Below are 17,506 nucleotides of genomic sequence, written 5' to 3'. Positions count from 1 at the left end.
ATTATTATTGTTATTATTATTATAAATATTATTATTCATATTCATGTTATTATTATAATTATTATTATTATTATTGTTGTTGTTGTTGTTAGTGGTAATAGTATCATAATTATTGTTGCGGCTACAGGTCATTTATACATTAATGAAAATACATATATAAATCATGTATAAATTCTAAGCCTACAGCAAAACGAAGAGCAGAAATAGAAGATGAAAAAAGAAAAAAAATGTAATTATATTTTATAATAACAGATAAGAAGTATATGAGCTAGGACCCAGAAAATCGTTATTATCATATTGTTGTTGTTGTTGTTGTTGTTGTTGTTGTTGTTGTTCTTCTTCTTCTTCTTCTTCTTCTTCTTCTTCTTCTTATTATTATTATTATTATTATTATTGTTAGAGGATGATAATAATACAGAAAACTAGTTCTTTGAGGGTGAAACGTGAATCCTCAGCACTCCAGGCTGTGTTGGGTGATGTTGAGCTGGGGAGAGAGCGGCGTCAGAGCCGCGGTGTGTCTGAGCCGCTCAAAGTGAATTTCAGCAGCTAAACGCAACCTTTGTTTGCTTCTGTTTTGTTTTGTTTCTACATCTGGAAGAAGAGCTGAGGAGCGAGGTGCCAGCAGAGGCACAAGACCTGCGGGACCGCCAGCAAACAGAAGCATACCGTTAGACTGCTGGGGGGGGAAATAGAATAAGAATTCATTTTTAGTGAGTTTATTGGTGAGATAGGCTAATGTGTTTATCCCATCTCTTTTTTTTTTTTTTTTTTTTTTTTTGTCTTTTTTATTGTCAGTTGAGCCAAAAACTGTTCTCACTTTAGCTGAACCTGTGCAATTGTCTATAGAGTATGAAAAGTGCTGCAGAAATAACGTTTTTAAATTCACTGGTTGATTAATCGAATTTAGCCTACAGAACTTTTGTGCACTTTCTGCCACGGAGTGTGTTATGGTGCAGCCTGCATCTCATTTTTCATAAATCAAAAAGAGATGTTTTTTCTGGATGAAGGCTGCTGTCTCATGAAAATCAGCCACACGGACAAACAAACAAATAAAAAAAATTCAGAAACCAAAACGTCCACCGCTTTCTGACTTCAGTCCAGTCAGAAATGAATCAGTGAAGATTCGGCCAATCCGCTGGCCCTGAACTTTCAGTTCAAGCAGCCTCATGCTGAGAGCTGTGCTGAAGGTTGTGTGTGTGTGTGTGTGTGTGTGTGTGTGTGTGTGTGTGTGTGTGTGTGTGTGTGTGTGTGTGTGTGTGTGTGTGAAGAAGAGAGTCCCATGTATAAAACGTCCCGAAGAGGACTCAGAGGCACAGAGAAACAGAACAGGGAGCAGGTCTAGGTGTGTGTGTGTTGTAAAAAAAGTCAGTTGACTTTATTTTTCACTCGATCGTAAAAACAGAAGTCCTCCCTCTGGAAAGCAGGAAAGTGATAACAGCGGGATCTTCACCTCTCCGGTCGGCTTCACCATGATGTTTCCATGCAGCGCCCTGCCGCCTCCTCTCTACCCGGGGCTACTGCGTCCCCCTGCGGCTCTCTCTGCGCCCCTGCCCCGGTCAATCCCCTCCGGCTTCCTAGTCGAAGACCTCCTCCGAATAAGCCAGCCTGTCAGCTACATACACCGGACTTTCTCATCCAGAAACCCTGGGGACATCCTTGCTCTCAGCCCGGCACCCAGCGCCTCTCCACGGGCCACGGGACCCAGCACGGACCGATCTGTCCTGCAGAGCTCCGTGCCGCCGAGCCGCACCAGCCCTGGGACTTTGCACACAGCCTGCCCGGACTCCAGCTGCCTCAAGTTCGGTGTCAGTGCCATACTGGCACCGTCCACACGCAGCAGTGAGTGTAGGCTATATCATTCTTTTGCTATTATCATGATTTTTTTTTTTTTTTTTTTTTTTAAATTAAAAAATAGATTAGGCACACTTATTATTTATGTTCGACTTATTCAAGTAGGCCTACTATTCTGAATTAGTAGGTGATTATTATGTTGTTTTGGCGTTATGGGTATCGTGTATGATGTATGACCATGATTTTTCTATGCACTTTATGGATTTTATTGTCCTGTATGCAATCTATGGTGCAAACTGCTTGCTAAGCGCAGAGTGGTTTGGGGGGTAAAGTGAAGTAGCCGACCGGCACTGCGAGGCTGAGGGGCTCCGTTCCCACCAGGGGCCACCCAGGCTGAAAATGTGGGCTGTGCATTAATGGGATGTCCACAAATTGTAGGCTAATATAGCCTACATTTGGATATTATTAAACACATGATGAGAGTATTAGCGTACTAGTTGCATGTTCAGTATGGTGATTAGAATATTTAGGTGATAGAATAGAATATATGAGCCTTAATATAATGTTATCAACTTCATATCTCTCAGTGTTTAAAAGTATATTATGTTTATTTTTGCTGATTGTGTTTTGTTATATTTTCAAATTAATTGAAACATCATTCCCTATTAGACTAAGATATTAAGCCTGCATATTAGTAGTACACCCATGTGTTTTCATATGCTCTGTATGTTAAAACAGTGAAATCATTTTGTGCTATTTCAGCTTCCCCCTCTCCTCCAGTCCAGACTCTGCAGACTAAATCCTTCCCGCTGCCTTTCTTTGATGGAAACCTCCATCCTTTCATCAGAGCTTCATACTTCACAGGTACCAGCTCCATATAATTTGCCTTTGTTAGTTTTAAGGAGTGTGTCTCCAGGTAGGACACTTATTTTGGTATATTTTAGATAGTTTCCACTCCTTGTTCCCAGTGTTTATGTCATTGTTTGTTCACATTTACTTGGTCTTATAGGCTCTATAGATTCTGGTTGGCTGATGATACAGACATTTAGGGACTGTCTCAATCACACTTTTGCACCTCAGCTCTTATTCACATCCATTTGCAATAAATGCACAGAATAAATCAGCATCCCTCTGCTCTCCACCATCCACCACCTACACTTTGGATTCAGGACTTCAAAATCCAAGAGAGAATATGACAGGCATTTAAAATGTGATTTCCAAGATAGTTATCAAGCACACCTCTAGCTGTAACTCCTTTTTTAATTTAAAAAAAAGTCTCTCCCTCATCAAATAGTATACAGTATATAGAGATGAGAGAAGGGGGCAATCAGTAGCCTTACTTTTACTGACCTGTGGCAGGAAATAATCATAATAGCCTACATTTGTGAAGGGTGCCATGGTTGGCGACTCAAAGATTTTTTCACCAGACGCTGAGATTCTTTTTTAAACTAACTGTTGCCCTGAATTCCAGCGGAGATCCCAAAGTTTCCAAAAATACCAAATATGTCCTGCTGAATTCCAGGGAAATCTGTATATAAAACAATGCACAACACATGCAGATATTTTCTATTTGATGTAAAGTTTGGGGTCATAAAAGAACAGCATCTTGAGTTTTAGTATTTTACTCAATACAAATGTGATGGAGCTTCAAAAAAGTGTTGCAACCTGCAGACACAATACATATAGGACACTGGTGTACAATATGGAGTTTATTTTTCTAATGTAGTTACTTCAAAGAAATTGTAAGGGAAATTAGTGTTCAAGAGGTTAAAGGTGACTTTTTCCAGTTTCAGGCCTCCATATAGTGCAGGAGGACAGGACAGGACAGGTGGACAGAGTTCAATGTACCATGCTTGAAAGTGATGTTGCAGTTCCTCCTGGCCACAAGTAGAGGCCGATAAAGGTCATAGATTAAATAACCTGAGTAGAATTATCATCAGGAATAAAGACCATGGGAGGACAGTATGGTTGTTTACATGATATGGTTACCTTACAAGAATAAAAAAGCAATAAAATTATGGTTACACAAAATTATGTTTTTTTTTTTTTTTTTTTTTTTTTTTTTTTAAATCAAATTCTAATATATTACCAGTTGGCCCAGAGCAGCTGTTGGCAGGTTTAGTCAGGAACAGGCTCCAGCAGATAAAGCCGGCTGTCAGTGGTGATATTACGTGAGGTTGTGGTGCGTTTCGGTGCAGCAGAGCCAGGAGCTTGGTGCCGTTCATGTTGCTGGCTGGAAACACTGCGACTCTTTAAATGGAACAGAAACTTAATTAATATTTACAAACGGTTTCAGTGGAGCGGGTCTGTGAAACAGATTTGGGAGCATATATTTGCAGGTGGTAGCGAGCCTGAGGCCTTCCCAGGCCGGGGGAGAGGCCGTGCTGCCGGCCCCGCGGTGCGGCGGCCCCCGGGGCGGCCCAATTTGAAGGCCTATTTATCCGAGCCACTGACTGCTGACATTAGCACCGGTCGGCCTAATGTACAAATTAGCCCAGTTTGTCACGCTCTAAATATATTAGCGCCGTTTGTCACGCTCTTAATGCGAGGCGGGTATCTTCCCAGCTCGAGACCCCGGTGCCTCTTCACGCGCCGTCGTTTTCCCACCGAGCCCCTCCGCGCGCCGACAAAGGTTTCAGCACCGTGACCAATAGCTGCCAAAACCACACACACACACACACACACACACACACACACACACACACACACACACACACACACACACACACACACACACAGGTTTGAGCCAGGTTCAACAGATATGAGGCCAGAGGCTAGATAGATAGATAGATAGATAGATAGATAGATAGATAGAGAAATGAGTCCAAGAGTTTTGTCTAAAAGTCTAAAGGCTCTCTCTCTTGTTATTAGCCTATCAATATTTAGTCAACATTTTAGAGCATCAAAACTTTTCACTCAATCCCAGGGTATTATTGTTATTATTTTTGATGTCGTCGTTGTTGTTGTTGCCGTTGGCTTTTATGAATGCACTCGGAAAAATGACTCCCTCTTCTATTATTATTATTAGCATTAGAGGCAGTAGTAGGCTAGTAACAACAACAACAACAACAACAACAACAAAGTAGTAGTAATAATAACAACAGTAATAATAGGCTAATGATAGTAAACATTATAATTAAAATAATCATAATGTTATAATCATTCCTGGATGTTTGTGTGAATCAAAATGTTGCATTAGAATCGACTGAGGATATGGTCCTCACAAACAACTATCATTGTTGGCAAAAATCTACAATAAATATGTAATCTCATCTGATTTTTTTATATTGTCCTGTTTTATCTGCCCAGACAACAGAAGCAGTGACGGTGTGGGAAAATCCCCAAAGGGAAATTAGTTTTAAGCTTAAAAATGCTGGATACAGCCACGGTTGCAGCATCACAATCATAGTAACATGAAAAACAGTAAGGTTAAGACAGAGCAGGGCCAAAGAACAAACATACAAGCATATAATTTTTTTTAAAGGCTCAGCAGTCAAAGAAAAAATAGATCAAAAGTTAATAACAATTGATAAGACCTGGCATTAGTAAGGCTAAGTCATACAACAGAGAATTTAGAGTAGCAATTTTTTGCACTGGAAAAAACAGCACCTGTTGCAGCCAGTTGAATAATATGATAAGTACATAAGAAATTCTGTTGAGACAGAAGTGCCCAGCGGTGAAGTTTAATAACACAGTTTTTAGTGGCAGGATTTTTAGTCCAGTCATGACCTCTGACTCTTAGAGCTCACCAGAACCAGTTTCCTGGTCCATCCTGAGGTATTTTTTGCAGAGGTTGTCCCGTGTGGGGGCGCATCCCCCCCAGCCCCTCAGCCCTCAGCCCCGGCTCCCTGCTCACAGTGGAGAAGTCTCCACAGCCTCGAACAGGATTACAATATAGTTGCCTGTCTTTAATAGGCCTATAATATACTGGCCTGTCTGTGGCCTTTTCCACTCACTTCATTACAACACAATTAGCTTTTTCTATGCGGTTGCAACCAATACAAACCCCCTTCATGCTTCATTAGAGGCAGTGTGAGCAGAGCTTTAGGGAGCCAGGCTCATTAGCATAGGCTCTGTTTCCACTGCTGCAAACACGGGCTTTCATGGGACAGACGGTTAGATAGATAGATAGATAGATAGATAGATAGATTGTTGTTTATTTCAGCATTTATTTGTGCAGGTTCATCCTCATGGTGCTTTTGTGGTGATGCAGGCGGTAGGATTTTCCATTTTCCACTTGATAGAAAACACCGCCAAATTTGTCTGACAGACACAAAAATGTTTCCTTGTTTGTTTGTTTTTTAAGGGGCTGTGTGCAAAAGTTGTGATAAATCCGACAAGGAAAAAGCACAAAGACAGGAGCTCTCTCTGTGACGCCACAAAATGACATCTACCACACTTCATTTCCAAATCAGATGTAAAAAAAAAAAAAAAAGGCACATCTTCATCAGTGTGAACAGGGCCACTCTGCCACACACACACACACACACACACACACACACACACACAGGAAACAAAAGCATCATTGTGGGGTGACTCCCACTGCAGCTTCTCACAAACACAGGGATGAACTTTGCAGTGCTTCTCGGCGCACATGAATTTATTTATTTGACTATTTCAGATTATTCATAGATTGTTAACTTCAAAAAAGGCTTTTCCAAGTTTCCTGAACGCCAGAGCTACAAGTTTACATCTGAAGCAATTAATTAACAATGTAATAAAATCTGATTAACTAGTTGTAAACCTTAGGATCCATCCATCCATCCATTGTCCAAACCGTTTATCCTCACAAGGGTCGTGGATAATATAATAAATTTCAACCACTTGAGGAATCAGAATCTAACTTCTCAAATTCATACATTTTTTGCACAGTGTAATACATACCTGCCACATAGTTTTGTTCACATAAAGTTTTATTTTCCCATGGAAAAGCAGCTTGAGATATTTTTTGGGAGTCTCTTGTGATCCTCAGAGTGCATGCAGGGACTCCCAGTGGCCCCTGATGGACCTCTGGGGCGTCCCCAGCAGAGCAGTTTAGTTTCACTGCATGAACTATAAATGATGCAAGATGTCATCACATGGACTCTGCAGTGCTAAACTGTGTGTATTAATGTGGATGCTTGAAAACCTCATGTCCACTGTCTGTCCAAGCCCTCCATTAAACGTGTGTGTGTTTGTGTGTGTGTTGTGTTGCATCCCTGCAGCCTCCTCCTCTGTGGTTCCAGTCCCAGGGACATTTTCGTGGCCCCTGGCTCCCAGAGGGAAGCCCAGGAGGGGCATGCTGCGGCGGGCCGTGTTCTCCGACCTGCAGCGGAAGGCCCTGGAGAGAACTTTCCAGAAGCAGAAATACATCAGCAAGCCAGACAGGAAGAAGCTGGCCAGTAAGCTGGGACTCAAAGACTCCCAGGTAAACACTACGTATAGAGAGAGAGAGAGAGAGAGAGAGAGAGACCGCATGCAGGACGTGTGCTGTCTCAATGTGTGTGTGTGTTCAGGCTGTGACAGAGCTGCACAACTGCTCAGTGTGGGTATGGCTATTTAAAGGGATAGTCCGCCAATTTTGAAAACAGTTTCATTATTTGATTCCCTGCCCCTTTGCTGTTCTGTGGGCTTTATTATTGTTATATAGAATCTTCCTCTCATTGTTACTGAGTGCTGGATGCTCCAAATGCTAACTGTTAGCCTCCTGCCATTGAGGTGGACTTCCCCCCAGCTAATGTTCATAACGTTCAGTTTTTTAATAGTTAAAATGGGCAACATTTCTTATGTCATTTCAGGCTGTAAAAATTCTGCCACATATCATCAAACTCAAGTTTGTTTAGTGAACAATATCAGCAGATTACGACTGTTAATTTTAAAACTGTCAGCCAGGTGATGGACAAGGCTAAAGGTGGCTGTCTGACTTTTGTATGATGTAGTTTTACTTCTTGAGTTGAACAAACTTAACATTTCTCATTAGAATCAGCTCATTTCCTTGTTTCAATCACTGCTCTACACAAAAAGGATCGTTTCTTTTAACCAGAATAAAACTAGATAATGTTGGAAACTGTGTCCTTTTGGAGCCACAGTGCCATTGCTTGTAAGGTTTAGATTATACTGCAGGACTTGTATAGAGGAATGTTAGGGCTATTTTAGATTTTATTATTATAAATAGTTTTGTTTTGAGCTGTTCCTTCGATGTTGTTCTCCCCTGTGAAGGTGAAGATCTGGTTTCAGAACCGGAGGATGAAATGGAGGAACTCCAAGGAGAGGGAGCTCCTCTCGACAGGCGGGTGTCGCCAGCAGACGCTCCCCACCAAAACCAACCCCCACCCCGACCTCACCGACGTCGGGAGCGCCTACTGCCAGGGCGCAGAGCGGACGGCGCACGGCGGCCACGCGCTGCTGGACAGCGAGGAGATGCATCTTCATCACCATCATCACCACACTGCCTCGTCCCCGTCCGAGTCCAGCAAACAGTCGGAGCTCTCAGAATCAGAGAGCGAAGAAATTACAGTTTCATAAAGTTTTGATAGAAAATTTAAGGAGATTATGTGTGAGATTTGTTTGTTTGTTTACGGGACGGTGCTGGAGCTGCAGTTTGGCTCGTTGCATTTCTGACAAAAAATGTCACCTCAAGCCACTGCAAACTGTACATAATTGCTTTTACAATGACAAATGGGTATTGATAGTAAAATAACCCTTTTTTCATAAATTCCTGAAAATGTTATAGTTAATGCTACAGAATGGCCCAGTGTGGATGAGCTGCTGCTGGTCATGAAGAATGAAAACATTGAAAATGAACCTTTCTTGCCAGTTTGGCAGATTAATTTTTTTCTGAAAGGTGGCAAACACTTCAGTGCTAAATCTCCTCTACTTGCTGTATTTTCTCAGCCTTTTCGCCCAAGTGCCATATTTTTGTACAGTGTTTAAATGACATTTTTATACCAAGGATATTATACCGAGTTGACTACATTTTAGATTTATTATTTTTAATGTAGATTTAAATTTCTAAACTGTTAAATGCAAGTTTGCTTTCCATAAATATTTGTTTTCCTGAGTATATTTTCTCAAATAAATCTTGAAAATGTGATTTCAAACGTCTCACTGATACAAAATGAACCTTCACAAATCTGAAGTCCGGAAACCAAACGCTGCAGGACAAAATCCCAGTCAACAAGACTATGATGGATTGTTAAAAAAACAAGACTTTATTGCCATTTTCCACTATGGATTATACACAGAAAACTGAAGAGCAACAATGTAAGACTACTGGCATTTGAATTAAATACAAAACAATTTTTTTTTTAAACTCATCAACATTCGGCTACAGCACAGATGACTGACAGGGCCATCATCATCGTTTTCATCAGAAAAACAATGATTTAATTAAGCAGCTTTTTAGTAATGCAAACTTTATTTACATCAAAAATAAAAACAATTACTTCATGCCATGCTCTTTAACCTTGAGAACAGAATGTAGTGAAATTCCTTCAGTTGGATAAAGAGCCATACATAAATAAGAGTTTGGTCGATGCAGGTTTAGGTGACAGCCACGGCAGCTCCACAGTCCTCTGTCACGGCTGCTGTTAAATAAATGGTGATGTTATGGAGGACATTAGTACATATTTACAACCAAGATGCTCTTGGTTCTAGAGAAGGGTCAGTCCACAGCACAGTCCATAACACAACATGAACAAATCTATCTATATGACTCTGCTCGGTCTCAGCTCGACAGCAGAGGCGGGACGAAAAACACATCCTCACTTCTGATTGGCTGAAAGGAGCGACACAACCAGCGGGTTGCTGTAAACTCTTGCCATTTCTTGCCTCCTCATGAATTAAACCAGCAGTTTTCAACCATTTTGATGATCTGCACTTTTTCATTCCACGTGCTACTGAGTTCATCGACTGAAACCTCGAGGGATGACAACCTGAAATCACCTACTGTGTCTTCCAGTAGGAATGAAAATGGGCAGACTGGGAAATGCACATAGCTGAAAAGCACTGAATTAAACCAACAGCTCATCTGGAGGCAGGCAGAATGGCCACCTTCATATTAAAGTGGAAGTGGCTAAATGAAACAGATCAGGCAGGTAACTTGAACCAAACACCTGGATAAAACTTACAAATTCCTAAAAGTCAGTGAGCCTGTTCGGTTTAAATCCCAACAGGCTCCGGCTTTCCACTGCACCGGCGTCTACATAAGCTCTACACCAGCTGACCCACAGCTCAGCGTTTTCATGCAGAAATCTCTGGACTACGAGATGTTTTCTACTGAACGGAAAAACAGGTTCAGCGACCTTAAAGGAAAACTCCAATGTTTTGGGTAAAGTGCCCTTTCTCCGACTTCACCAGACTGAGACCAGATGTTGGACACCATTTTCTCCTCTGTACGTCCAGTCGTTCACTTCCTATGGGTAGCATTTCCTGTTAGCTTAGCATAAAGACTTGACGTCGATAGGAGTCGTTAGCCTGGCTCCGTCCAAGTGAAAAATAAACCTTACGCAAGTCGGAAAAGGGGGATTTTGCCCAAAATGTCGCCATATTCCTTTAAACCCTTTTTGCTACTGGTATGTGGGGACCTGATGCAGCGAATGAATTTGGCGCATTCACATAAGAGTATGAAATTTGCCAAAATCACAGGTGCTCGAGGTGTTCCACAAACCTAACCAGTGTAACAAAAATGCTTTCAAAACCAGGCTCTACTCCACTATTGCCTCCATTTTTTATGACATGAGGAAGACAGAAATTGTGCATCTTGAATTAAAAAAAAAGAAGAAAAAGAAACTGGGTACCAAAAATAAATTACATATGGAGGTGGTGAGAGCTCAGTTTGTATGGGATTAGGATTACCGGGAGTCTTCGCTAAAGAACAAGAGGTAAGTTGTGCTGAATTTTTGACTTCACAAATTCCACACATGGCAGATGTGAGTGGCATTCAAATCAGACGATGTGTTGGAAATTACAAATCACTTGAAATCCCCGGGTGGTATCAGTGCAGACCGGGTATTAGTGGCATTTTTAGAAAGCAGCTCACTGGCCTGCCTGTGCCAGGAGGCCTAAATGATCCAGAAAAATGTGAGCTGTGAGACGGGTGGATCTAAAATTGAATGAGAAGCACGAAGGGACTGAATCCGGACCGAAGAGTAAAATTTCTGATTTTTCTTTTTCCTTCTGCAACCGTTTGAGAAGCGCTTTGTTTAGTGAGTGGCAACCTCGAGTATATACAAACATATTGTGCCATGATACTAGAGAAAATAGGGTAGTCCACTTACTTGATTACTATACTACAAGACAAGGTTTTTTGTTTTTTTATGGAAAGTGTACACAGGAGTGTTTGAAGATGTGTTGGAGGAAAGGAACGGGGTCACCCTGAGGGAGGAGCCCAGGAGAGGATGGGTGGCTGTGATTGGAGGTAATGAAGGGACAAGCAAACACCATGACTATCCCAGGTGTTTGGGACACACTGCAGATTTAGTTCAAACTGATGAAACTATGCACACATTGGGGAAAACCTACAGTTATGGCTCACTATGTGATCTCTGACACTAAAAATAAAATGCCAATTTGTTCAACTCTGATTCAGCTTTTTCTTTCCCTACAAAAGCCAATAACTACCTGATCACTGAAGAACGTACTTTGACGCTTCAAAACAACTGATGTCTACGCCAACTTTTCTTCCAGTTAAAGAGAAAACTATCTGCTTGTGGGGTTGAGATAGTTTGTTCAAATCAGATGCAGTTTGTTTCAGGCTAAAAAGCTGTTAGGTTTGACATTTTGTGTGTAAAAGCCTAAAAATCCCAGACCCGTGTGCGTCTATGAAGGTGTGTTCATTCAGACAAAGCATTGCCTTTACAGTTTCAATCTGAATACACGACTAATCAGGTCAATTTAGGGTGCTGTTCTATTTTTGTTTTTGTTTTTTTAATTTTTTTTGTTCTAAAAAACCTGAACCTAACATACAGGCACAGTGGGTGGAGTCAGGTTTACACTTTAGGGTATGCTTCCTTGATGTTAATACAGAGGGCGGGAGTGTGACTCGTGGATCTGAGTGCAATTTATTTCAGACTACCAGAATATGAATACGAACACGGACTAAATAAAACGAGGCTATTAGGTTTGTTGAAATGGTGGGGAGGACAGGTTTTCGCAGACGAGATTGTGTGTGTGTGTGTGTGTGTGTGTGTGTGTGTGTGTGCGTGCATGTGTGTGTGAGTATGTGTATATGGGGTGGGTGGGGGTCTGAAGTGGTCGCTGGGTGCGCCTCTACTGCCTGTTGCTCTTTATCCGCTCCAGGCGCTTCTTCAGGTCGTCCAGGTTGGCCGACGGTGAGGCCGAGCGGGTGTGTGCGTGCGTCGGGGAGTGTGTGTGCGCGTTGTGCTCCTGCTGGTACAGCTCCCTGGACTCCTTGAGCTGCGACAGCTTGCTGTGGAGCATGTCGGTGGAGGAGGCCACCGACGGCTTGGAGGACAGGAGAGAGGAAATGGGGGCACGCTGCTGCTGCTCCTCCTCGCCTCCTACGAGGCCCTGCTGTGTCTGCAGGGGAGGGAGAAGACAGATGAGTGCAAAGGTATACCGAAGCCGCATTTAAACAGAACACAACCAACAATGTTTCCCCTTGATTCATTTTCAGGCCCGGTGCAATCGGCAGGGATCAGCGAGTTCAATTTAATGCTTCTATGAATTTTTAGGACAAATTTTAACAACACTGCCCTATTCATGCCAGAGAAACTGCTAATTATTGATGTGTAAAGTGGTATTTTTGTCACTAGAAAAACAAATAAAAGGATATTGTTGGCCTAGTAATCTGCGAGGCCTGCAGAACTGTAGGGGAAACATTGAATTATAACCATTAAACTGTACAGCTGGACCCAAGTTCAACTGTACAATTCAATACTAGATCAACCTTGTTGCTGCTGGAGAATTAAGAACTGCAGTAAGAGCAGTAGCAGTAGCAGAGTATTTATCTGTATACCCACCCTGGAGTTGTTTTCCAGGCCTTGTCTCTGTCTGAGGATCTTCAGTCTCTCGTAGTAAACGGCTGGTTTCAGCTCCTCTCCGTTATTACTGCTGAGAGGCCCGGTGTCCCCGCCATGTTGGGGAATGACTGCAGAGTCACACAGGAAAGACAAATGCAGATCAGTCAGTATTCTTCACCGTTCTTCTTGCCCAGAATACTCATGTTTTCCCACTTTAAAATCAGAGGAAATTTAACCCATAATGAAGTGCTTGCAGTCGCTGGAAACTGGGGAAGCCACAACCACAAAATGTGCATTTTCCCTCCCAAAAGGTACTGCCTTAGCTTGTGTGATGAGTCATGAGCTTTGGTTTGTACCTGTTGAGGTCTGAATGCGACCTTTGCCCTCTCTCTCGGACTCAATCATGCGAAGGCCTCGCTCCACGTAGCTCTGGAAGAACTGTGAAGTGTTTCGGAGGAAGGGCTCCAGATCGGCATCGGAGTACTTCTGTTTATACTCGTACAGCTCCGTCAACCCCTGGAAATGATCAGAGACAGACACAGTAGCTTAATGAGACACTGTTGACAATATAATTAAAAAGGGGCAATAAGTAATCCAGGACTTCTACGAACCTCCGCTGGCAACCATAGAAACTGCAACACTGATAGAATTTACTTTCTCCTACAAAACCCCATATCACTTTATAAGCTTTGTTTTTTGATCAACACTATCACCCACAGACTATCCATCATCAATACCTATCTCCAGTGTTAGTCTATGAGTGGCGGCATGGCCGTCGTCAGGCCTGGGCATTCGGAGCTAAAATCCTGAATACTTTTTTCCCAGTCCCAAACATTCCCAACACAACAGCAGTTCTGGCCCCTGTCTGTGAAAGACAAGCATTATCCAACTATCCCCAAAACAGAAATGAGCGGACCTCTTTTGTGTTCTCCTTGGAGCCGATCTTCTTGAAGATCTCAGACAAGATGTCACTGACTTTAGCCTTCGACATCCGATCCTCCTGGAAACAAAACGGAACGCATCGTGAATCCTGGCATCAACACAGGATTCTTCAGTGTGTGTGTGTGGACGTTAAATGTGTGTGTGGGACTGTGTGCGCTGCTCACCGTGCGCAGGCCGCCCTTTTCGTTGCCACGGTCGGTTTTGAGTCCTGACAGGTTGCCGGAGTGTTTCACCACCCGTCTCAGATGGGCCTCCAACTCCGACTCGTTACGGTTCTCGATCATCGATAAGTGGTCAAGGATCTAAATATCAACAAATACATACAATACCAATATTAATAACAGGACAAAACTATGGATAATTGCATTTCGCTCTCGACCTGTTTCTGTGTGTGTGTGTGTGTGTACCTTCGCCCCGGTCAGCTTGCACAGCGTGTGCAGCAGCGTCTTCAGGGTCCTGTGAGGAACGTCGCTCTTAAGCTGCTTGAGCTTTTCTTTGGGGAAAACCTTCATGAAGTTGTGAACGTCCAGTAAAATTCTGTCCAGGTTGATGCTGTTAATAGTTTCTGGAAGGAACCTGATCATCCTCCACAGACACTGAACAAACACGCAGAAAGAGAGGAGGGGCTTGTTAACTGATGACAGGCCCATCCATGCAATGCCAGGACAAAATGCTGACACACAAAAGTCTAGTCTAGTGCATGATTTTTGAGATTCCTACCTTCATGACCAGTTCAGAGAACATGGGAGAATCGAGAGAGATCAAACTGTCCTGGAGCAACACCAGCAGAGCACTGGAGACAGGAAGTCAAAGTAGGAGACAAAAGCAGAGCTTTGAGAAAGAGAAACTAGTGAAAACTCATCAGCATATCCCACTGACATCAAAAACATTACATAAACTCCAAAACAGTGGTGGGAATAATTCTATTTAATAAAAATACATTACGTAGTTTGCATTTTCAGAGCAAAGGGAAACGATGAAAGAAACATATTTAATTGCTTGCATTTTGCAGATGTAGAAACAATAATGACGTGCATAGTTCTAGAGTTTGACCAGTTTGGCTTTTAGAAGGTCAATACTGGCTGATATTTTTGGATTCAAGCTGCTGATAGCCAACATTTGTGTGGATATTCTAAAATGTCTAAAAGCTGATAATTTTGATATTAAAAAAATCCTTAAAATTACATGTTAAAACACGACCCACGCTGGATTTTTGGGGCTGATGCTGATGCCAATATTACCTGAGAATGTTGGTTTGGTCGGATTTCTCCAGCACTCTGACCACCAGCAGGTTGACCGATCTGATGAGCTGCTGTCCGTCCTCGATGTCCTCCACTCTGCCGTCCAACATCAGAGTTATCAGACCGTGCATCAGGTCCTTTAACACACCCATGGACGCCTCTCTGGCCAGGGACTCCATAGAGAACAGCTGGCAACAGAAAAGGACATGAGTGAAGGCACTAGTGTCAGTGTTGTTGCTTCCTCAGGGGCCTGAAGCTCAGTTCACCAGCTTCAGTTCAGTATGCATTTTAAATCAGATTTAAATCCCATCACATTCCAATGGCAGCAGATCAGATCAGAGACCAGCAATGGTATCAGACATAATGGAGTGCAAAATTACAACAGTCAAACTTTCTGAAGCAAAACAATAAATGCAAAATGTGGAAAATATGTCTGTATGGAAGAGGATTAGAGCCATGCAAAAATTTCAAAAGCCAGAATTAAAGTCACAATTCTGACTTTTTTTTTTTCCATTAATCTGAACTTTTGACAAAGTAAAGTCAGAATTACATTACTTGCAATGCAGACTTTAATCTCAGAATTCTAAGAATAAAGTCAGAACTCTGACTTTTTTCTCTGAATTCTAAGATTAATCTCCTCTTGAGCTCAACTCATGTTTTTTTTATTTTTGTGGTCCTAATCCTCTTTTGTATGTTTGATACAAAGTAAATAGGAAAACATAACAATATATGCAGTATAGAAAAAAATGAAAACAGAGTCAACATAAAGGAGAGGACCTGTTGTAATCATGACATGAATGGCTTCAGTCTGCACAGCAGCCAGAGGGGCTGTGTAGCTGGACAGACAGGGCAGACTTACAGACAGCATGTTTCCTATGATACAGCTGTAGAGCTTGAAGATGTCCTTCTTGTCCAGGCGGTCGTCAGCCATGTGTGTGTTGTAGATGAGCCTCAGCTGCATCAAGGTCGCGATTAGGAACTGGTCTATGTGGCCTGACATGACCTCTGCTTTGTCCTCCTGCCGCAGCACCTCATCGATCTGTGAACACACACACACCCCGAGCGCTCAGAGAAATACAAACATGGCCTCCGTCTTACCTCTGTAATAAAATATCTCTTACTGGTGTGGAAATTATCAAAATCATTTTCCATACTTTTCCATTCTTTTCCAGACAGCGTAGGAACCCTTAGGGCCTGTCCTGATTGAAGTTTTCAGTAGAATCTGGTTGCTTCTGATCAGGTTTTTCTAATACATGCACTTAGTGACTGATATATTTAAAGCAAGGGCATTACCAAAAACAGGCTTTCCAAGCAGGACAGCAGCCATTGTTATTGGCAGGGAGGAGGGTGGGGCCACCAACACTACCAGCCAATCAGCTGTGAGTGATGCATTAATAATGACTGAATGTTTCCAAAATGGCTTGTTAAATAAGCTACCTAAATTATTTCCACAATATCTTTCGTGTAAATGTCACAGGTGTGTTTAGACAAATATCCATCCTATAATAATGCTAAAAATCAAACACTTCAACCTCAACCACAAACCAGAAGATGTTTCTGTCTTCCCATGGTATTATCATTTTTGATTTTTGTGGCTTCATCTGAAATAAATACAACAGTCCCTACACTTAACAACAGGTATTGCCTTGTTAGTCATTCAGAATTTAGCCACAAGTACCTCAAAAACTATTTACTGTGTGAAAGCTGAGGTGAACAGGATTTTGTAACAGTAATCTTGTACCTACAGTCTTTCCTCTATGATGTGAATGCAACATGTCTGTAGGGCAAACAAATAAAAAAAAAAAAAAGAGAGAGAACTACAGAGAACTACAACTATAGCTAATAGGACAGAGGAAATAGAGTATGGTCCTGTTCCCTTCTGAGCGTCCATGCCCACACTGCCCAATATCTTATGATGTGAATACATGTTACCGTTCCAAAACAGCTATTAACATCTAAATTCAATGTAATACAAACCTAGCAAACGTTTAACTGTACGGTTCTAAGTGTGTGTGTGTGTATGTGTGTGTGTGTTATACCTGTGCCAGGGCCTGAATGCTGGTGTTAATGTCACCACTTGCCACCTGAGATATGACAAAGTTGATGGTGGAGGCTGTGCTGTTGTGGAGCTCATCGAAGTGGGGAGAGACGGAACGCATCCTAGTGATCGATCAGACAGACACACACACACACACACACACACACACATACACACCATTAATATACACATACACACATATATATATTTTTTTTGGATTGTGTGCTTGCCTTTTTCTTGATTAATTGCATCTGTGTCCTTAATTATCTCAACTGTCTGCCTGCCTCCATGTACAGTTTCTGCTGTTGCTTCTTTTTTCCTTGACTTGTGCAGCACACTGTATCTGCTCATTTTGAAAAGAATTACACACACTATGCTGCACATAAAGTGCTATAATGGTATTATTATTATTATTATTATGGCAGTGCTCAGCAGCTCCATGCTGCTTTGTGTGATACCTGAATACAGTATACAAGGTGACTTTGAATTGCAGAATGTTTTGTTCTGTATGAGAGTGTTATCTGTATCATTGA

General features: G+C 42.1%; 2 protein-coding genes across 4 annotated transcripts in view; one reads left to right on the top strand and one right to left on the bottom strand.

Annotated features, from left to right (window-relative positions):
• The first annotated feature begins 1,469 nt into the window (after window positions 1-1,469).
• Window positions 1,470-8,295, top strand: LOC115360972 (homeobox protein DBX1-B-like). Its single transcript, XM_030054190.1, has 4 exons — window positions 1,470-1,839; window positions 2,572-2,655; window positions 7,023-7,198; window positions 7,990-8,295. Exons 1-4 carry the CDS (start codon window positions 1,470-1,472, stop codon window positions 8,293-8,295), a joined length of 936 nt encoding a protein of 311 aa, XP_029910050.1.
• Window positions 8,296-8,960: 665 nt separating this feature from the next.
• The window catches only part of ckap5 (cytoskeleton associated protein 5), a 42,172-nt gene continuing 33,626 nt past the window's right edge, over window positions 8,961-17,506 (bottom strand). For all 3 annotated transcript variants that reach the window (XM_030052851.1, XM_030052852.1, XM_030052853.1), the window contains 10 exons: window positions 16,975-17,095; window positions 15,795-15,974; window positions 14,936-15,123; window positions 14,415-14,487; window positions 14,102-14,290; window positions 13,859-13,996; window positions 13,669-13,752; window positions 13,109-13,268; window positions 12,753-12,880; window positions 8,961-12,309 (listed from right to left, as the gene is read on the bottom strand). In XM_030052851.1, the coding sequence (XP_029908711.1) occupies window positions 12,040-12,309; window positions 12,753-12,880; window positions 13,109-13,268; window positions 13,669-13,752; window positions 13,859-13,996; window positions 14,102-14,290; window positions 14,415-14,487; window positions 14,936-15,123; window positions 15,795-15,974; window positions 16,975-17,095 (1,531 nt within the window). In that variant the 3' untranslated portion in view covers window positions 8,961-12,039. The remainder of the gene's footprint in view (window positions 12,310-12,752; window positions 12,881-13,108; window positions 13,269-13,668; window positions 13,753-13,858; window positions 13,997-14,101; window positions 14,291-14,414; window positions 14,488-14,935; window positions 15,124-15,794; window positions 15,975-16,974; window positions 17,096-17,506) is intronic.

The sequence above is a fragment of the Myripristis murdjan genome, chromosome 6 (genome assembly GCF_902150065.1).
Source record: "Myripristis murdjan chromosome 6, fMyrMur1.1, whole genome shotgun sequence".
Classification (NCBI taxonomy): Eukaryota; Metazoa; Chordata; class Actinopteri; order Holocentriformes; family Holocentridae; genus Myripristis; species Myripristis murdjan.
This window is presented reverse-complemented; position numbering and strand designations above follow the sequence as displayed.

What these genes read in the sequence shown, in the direction of transcription:
- LOC115360972 (XM_030054190.1), top strand. Translation starts at nt 1,470, where the DNA reads ATGATGTTTCCATGCAGCGCCCTGCCGCCTCCTCTCTACCCGGGGCTA. An exon ending in GGCACCGTCCACACGCAGCA is followed by an intron (nt 1,840 to 2,571) that starts GTGAGTGTAGGC and finishes CCTCTCCTCCAG; the next exon opens with TCCAGACTCTGCAGACTAAA. An exon ending in TGGGACTCAAAGACTCCCAG is followed by an intron (nt 7,199 to 7,989) that starts GTAAACACTACG and finishes TCCCCTGTGAAG; the next exon opens with GTGAAGATCTGGTTTCAGAA.